This window comes from Glycine max, chromosome 11, assembly GCF_000004515.6.
Source record: "Glycine max cultivar Williams 82 chromosome 11, Glycine_max_v4.0, whole genome shotgun sequence".
In the NCBI taxonomy this organism is placed as follows: domain Eukaryota; kingdom Viridiplantae; phylum Streptophyta; class Magnoliopsida; order Fabales; family Fabaceae; genus Glycine; species Glycine max.
Genome location: NC_038247.2, coordinates 20,899,659 through 20,906,153, shown reverse-complemented (window position 1 = coordinate 20,906,153; position 6,495 = coordinate 20,899,659). Strand labels below are relative to the sequence as shown.

The 6,495-nt window shown below is 30.5% G+C and overlaps 1 protein-coding gene across 1 annotated transcript; it reads left to right on the top strand.

Moving 5' to 3' along the window:
* The first annotated feature begins 942 nt into the window (after window positions 1-942).
* LOC100783296 (cation/H(+) antiporter 24) lies at window positions 943-4,121 on the top strand. Its single transcript, XM_041006833.1, has 3 exons — window positions 943-1,353; window positions 1,604-2,611; window positions 2,948-4,121. The coding sequence occupies exons 1-3, from the start codon at window positions 1,045-1,047 to the stop codon at window positions 4,076-4,078; spliced, it is 2,448 nt and encodes an 815-aa protein (XP_040862767.1). The 5' UTR covers window positions 943-1,044; the 3' UTR covers window positions 4,079-4,121.
* The last annotated feature ends 2,374 nt before the right edge of the window (window positions 4,122-6,495 follow it).

Genomic DNA, 6,495 nt, shown 5'->3' with positions numbered 1-6,495 from the left:
TGTATATGATTAGCCGAACAATATACATAAAAAAATGTCCAAGACTTCAGGAAATCATGCGTGAAATTAAGAATTTAATTAAAATGTATGGATAGTATAAGTTTTTTTTTTACATAGTTTGTTATGTAATCATCATTGATTCTTGTGTATCGTAAGATTAATATTTTTTGTAATAATTATTTTAAACTTATATATTTATAATGATTTTTAATTAGTTAATAGTATAAAAAAATTTAAAATTAAAGATTCTTATGAAAATTAAAATTGTGAAATTAATATAAAATATAAAAATATGTGTAATGTCTGTGCATTGTATTCTTACACAAAGTCTCACTCTATCATATTTAAAAATCATATATTAAAATAAAATTATTAATACTCCGTTGATATACATTAAAATTTGAAGATAGGCAATATTCTTTTAAAATATATCAAACTAATACCTCTTTGATAATATGTTTATAGTTTCTTTTTAAATTTTAATAAAACTGATGTAATTATAATTTGAAGATGGATCAATAAAAAACTATATTCTATATAACATTGTAGTTGATTATATGAGAGTTAACTAGTGTAATTTATAGTGGTATAATTAAGTGTGAAAATCCTCTCAAAAAAAATTTGTGTGAAAAAATGCGTGATCTTAAAAATTTATAATGTAGAGACACAATGCATGATTTCCGCCAAATCAAATATTATTTTCAGAATAAAAAAAATAAAATAATAATTTGCATTTTTATTTAATATTTTACAATAAAATTAAAACATATGACCTTCATATATATGATTTATACTAGAACTATTTATTTCATACTAAATACTAACAATTATGTAAGTATAATGTTTACCTCACAAAAATGAAGAATAAATAATTGAGGCTAACTTTAAGCATTAGAATGAAAAAGGAACACTAGTTCTCCTACTTTAACGCATATCCATTATCCTTTGTACCTAGGATTTGTTTCTCCTTTCCCTCTCTCTCTCTTTGTGTATTTTTTCTTTTGTAATTTTTTGCATGAGCATGGTTTTCTGAAAGCTTCATGAATGACAAGGTTATTACAAACACATAGTTGGCTACAAACATCCAATGGATGGAAGGAAGAATTCGATCCTCCCCCTATCCTGCAACAAAACATGGTTGACGTTACTATGAACAACAATACAATTTCTTTCCCCATTTTTTGTCAATCAATTCAACAATCTCACCCTGTTGGAATCTTCAATGGTGGCAATCCTTTAGCTCACTCCTTCTCACTAATCATGTTCAATCTCATTTTAAATACTCTCATCACTCGCAGTCTCCAAGTTCTTCTTAAGCCCCTCAAACAACCTGTAATCATATCTCAAATAATAGTAAGCCGTTTCCTCCATCTTGTAATTACATTTATTCATCATATTGTTAATATTAGTGATATTATGTCCTTTTGTTATATTAATTAATATCAAATTATATATATATATATATATATATATATATATATAACACCTTGTTCTTAAAATGTTGAGAATAATAACTAATTTTAAAAGAGTTACTTTTAGAATAAATAGATTATCATCTAATCAAATGTTGATAAAATTTTCACGTGTATATGTGTGTTTGAAGGGTGGTATGATTGTTGGGCCTTCCTTTTTGGGGCAATCTAGATGGTTCCAACGACACATGATGACGGAGTCAACCCAATTCATAATGCGCAATCTTGGAGTAATGGGATTCATGTTCTTTCTTTTCATGTATGGTGTGAGGATGGATCCAACACTTTTAAGAAAATCAGGAAAATTGCACGTATCAACTGCATTCATAAGCATAACAATCCCCATGGTGACAGCGTTTGTTGTGGCACTATGCATGAGAAAAAACATGGACAAAGAAATGGCCTTGATTCCTTCACTAGGATCAATATCAGGTTACTTGGGGATCACAGCATTCCCTGTTCTCTACCACATCCTCAAAGAGTTTAACCTTCTAAACTCAGACATGGGTCGAAGTGCACTGTCCATAGCATTAATTGGTGACTCATTTGGTATGCTTTGTATCATGGCATTTGAGGCATCAAGTCAAGGAGAAACTAAGATGATCAATACCTTATGGTATATGATTTCTTTTGTGGGCTTGATGGCATTCCTTATGTTTTGTGTTAGGCCCGCTATGATATGGATCAATAACAATACTCCAGAAGGGCACCCTGTGCAACAGTCCTTTGTGGTTGCAATTTTTCTAGGGGCTCTTGTAATGGGCTTCTTAACTGACATGTTTGGCATAGCAATTGCTAATGGGCCAGTGTTTTTGGGCCTGGTAATTCCAGATGGGCCTCGTGTGGGAGCAACAATTGTACAAAAGACCGAAACAATTATGGCTGATATTCTTCTACCATTCTCATTCATTATGGTGGGATCATACACTGATTTCTATGCCATGAGTGCTTCTGGTTGGTCCAGCTTAGAACCATTGATTGTCATGGTTATTACTGGCTACGTTCTCAAATTCTTTTCCACTTGGATTGTTCTACATTTCTGGCGAATGCCTCTCAGAGAGGGACTAACCCTTAGCCTCACTTTGAGCTTAAGAGGCCATATTGAACTTATATTGTTTGTGCATTGGATGGACAAAAATGTAAGCTCCACCTTTAATATTTACATTTCTTTCATTTGGTTTAAGAGTGCTAGCAACACATACGCTTCTCTATAAGATAAAGTTTATAAAAACTGTAAAATTAGTGAAACTTGTTAAATAAGCAAAGTGAAAACCATAAAAAAATTATAATTTTCAATAAATTTCAATGTTTAAAAATAGTGTAAAGAAATGCTATATAACAATATACTCTTTCCAACACTCTATTAATAACAAATTTTTGTAAGTTTCACTTTCTATTTAATAAATAGTGAAGTGTATGTGTTAAAAAATGTGTTGCCAGAGTATATATATTACTGTCATCTCTATATTTCAAAGACATTCGATCCAATACAATTGTTGTTGTGGTTACAGATCTTACATATTCCAGACTTCACATTATTGGTTCTTATGACAACAATACTGACAGCAACATTCGCTCCTTTGATAAACATATTATATGATCCAACAAAGCCATACATGGTGAACCAAAGAAGGACCATTCAACACAACCCTCCAGATGAAGAGCTTAGAATAGTGTTATGTATTCTTGACACTGAAACCATAAATGGTTTCATCCGTTTGCTTGATATCTCAAATCCAAACTCAAGCAGCCCCTTATCTATTTCTGTTGTTAGACTAGCTGAGCTTGTAGCACGTGCCAACCCTTTGTTCTTAGACCATGAAAAGCAACGAGTGCCTCCAAATTATCAATGGACAAACACCATAAATGCCCTCACACAGCATCAGCAACACAAAGGAATGTTAATGAAGCTCCATTTCTTCACAGCTGTGACTCCAAAGCAGACAATGTTCAGAGACATATGTGAGCTTGCCCTAGAACAAGAGGCTTCTTTGATCATCTTACCTTTCAAATCTTCTTCTGATGTTCACAACCACTCAGTGAATTCACAAGTCTTGAACACTGCACCTTGCTCAGTTGCAATTTTTGTTGATAAGGGGCTTCCAGATATCAACAACATAGGCAGTAGTAGTACTTCCTTTCGTCGAAGCCAGTATCGATTCGCCGTGTTGTTTCTTGGTGGTGGAGATGCTAGAGAGGCTCTTGTTTATGCAGATAGGATGGTTGCTAACCAAGATGTGTCCCTCACAGTTATAAGATTTCTCTCTCGCAACTTTAAAGGGTACAATGAAATTGAGAAGAAGCTTGATGATGGAATTGTGACTTGGTTTTGGGTTAAGAATGAGATTAATCAAAGAGTGGTGTATAGAGAGGTGCTGGTTAGTAATGGAGAAGAAACAATTGAAGAAATTCAAGCCATGAATGATGGTGCTTTTGATCTTTTGATTGTGGGAAGAAAACATGGAATAAACCCAATTCTTCTCACTGGGTTATCAGAATGGAGTGAAAGTGACGAGTTGGGACTCATAGGAGACTATGTTTCCTCTGCAGATTTTTTTGGCTCAGCTTCTGTTTTAGTTGTTCAACAACAAATCTTAAGAGGCTAATAAAATTGGGATCTGCCATTACATGCATCATACATGGTGATCTTAACTAAAAAGTTATATGATAGAAATTTTTGCCAACTAAGTTAAAACATTATTTAGCCACTTTCAGGTACCTAATAGATAGCCAAATTAACTAAATTACTAGTGAATAGTTAAGAACTAGCATTTAGATGAAGACAAACGTTTAGTGTTCTTTAGAAAGAATAGATAATGTAGTGGGTTCTTGTAGAGCTACGTTATGCATCTCTTACTTCAAAATCACAGGTGAATAGACAAAATGAAAAAAAATAACTCATTTAATTTTTTATCTGGTTGGGTGTTGATGTTCTTTGTGTCTTATTAGTTATTACACAATCAAAACTAAAGAGACTATTAAACATGATAGTTAATCTAGCATGATAATTATTTTAAGTAAAATAAAAATCTACTTATTTTATTAAAAACAAAACTTATTTTAAAAATAAGCTTAAAAAGCTCTTAATTTATAACACAAGGCATTCCCACAACTCTATTGTTTTGTATTTTCTGAAGCACCTAAATTTGGGTTTGATCGAGTTGTACTATTTCCTCTTTCAATTTGGTTTTTCATTAGTCTTTTGACATGAGTCTCATGAGTAGACTCATGAGAAAGAAAGTCATAAAGGTAATGATTCAACCTTCAAAGCATTACATTTTTAACTTGATTTAGATGAAGCTAAACTTATTGCGAAGATTAGATAATTTTGGCATGAAGGTACAGTTGAGTTCATGGAGAGTTATCAAAAAGCTTCTAGAACACTCTACTATACCCAATTTATTTGTTTTTTAAGATTTTAGATAAATTAAATAAATATATAATTATATAATAAGATAATTATTAAAAATAAAATATAAATAATAAGTGAGAAAATAGCACCATACTGTTATTGAATGAAAGAGCACGATATATAGTAACATGCATCAAGTTTTATATGTACTATTGACGAGTCTACTAATGAAAAAGAAGAGTATTGAAGATTTGAATTCAACCTTCGAAGTATTAATTATAATGCTTCTTCAACTTGATTTACATGAAGACGAATATATATATATATATATATATATATATATATATATATATATATATATATATATATATAACTTTCAGGTTAGGTTAGAGTAAGTTAGTAATGTACATAAAAAAATTTGGACAAAAAATCAGTTAAAATATTTTGTTTTAATAATTTCTTTTAGGGAATTATAGTCATTTAGTGTTTGTTATTTTAAAAATAAAAGTAAAAACATTTCTCTCCCCACTAACTCCTTCACGATTTCTCTCTCTGTCACGTGCACGTTCACTTACCATTTTCACGTTTCAGTTTCATCCAATTTTTCCAGCTTTTTACTTTTGTTCTCCTACAAAAATTTTCTCACCAAATCTCTTGAAAAGTTTTATCTCCTATACCCTAAATCCTAAAACTTAAATCCTAAAGTTTGCACTTATTATATCTAACATTCCTTCCTTTCGTGTCCGTAGAGAAAACCCCCAAATTTTTTAATACATGTTACGTAGAGCACCTTCAGACTTAACGGTTGGCAAGTTGACTAACAGATGCTGTCATGTGATTTACACGAGTTTTAATAAAAATATTGTTACCAAAATGTCCACTTCTTCTAAAGGCTCACGCTAAATGAGAAATATACTGGACCAAAAATAATTCCAGCTCAGCTCCAGCATGAGTTCCCTCCCTACGATGCCATCAAATCATTTTTTTTAAAGATAAATAATCACTTTTATCTTTAAATGTGTAATTTATTGACAAATATATCCCTAAAAAATAAAAATATAAAATTTAGTCTCTGAAAGTATAAAAAGTGTGATAAATATATCCAATCGTTAACTTTCATCCGTCACCGTTAGTAAAATAGCTTATGCGATATAAAGGGACGAACGAATATGTCACTCAAATGATTATCAACGTGGTCATGCTCACTAGATTGGATGAAAATATCATTAAGATATCATTTTTTTTTATGTAAATGTCTATACATTTTTGTTGGACGAAAAAATGTCAATATTTTTTATTGGAGAAAAAATGTCATTAAGTTGTTTGGAGCTAAATGTCACTATGTTCCATTGGACCAAAATGTAAAAAGTTATCATTATTAGACGAAAATGTCAGTAAATTTTTATTGAACATAAATATCAATATATTTCTATTGGACTAATTTGTTAAACCCAAAGTTTCATTTCATTTAAGAATAAAATATAATTTTAGGATAAATTTTCATCATTTTTTCATTACAAACATAACATCAAAATAATCACTTAAATAATATTTTGCAAACATAATTTTAAACAAACATAATAATAACGATAATATTGATTATTCATTATAATTTTTTAGGTTTATCAAAATTATCTAAAATAAACATTGTATTAGTCTACCAAAATAAAT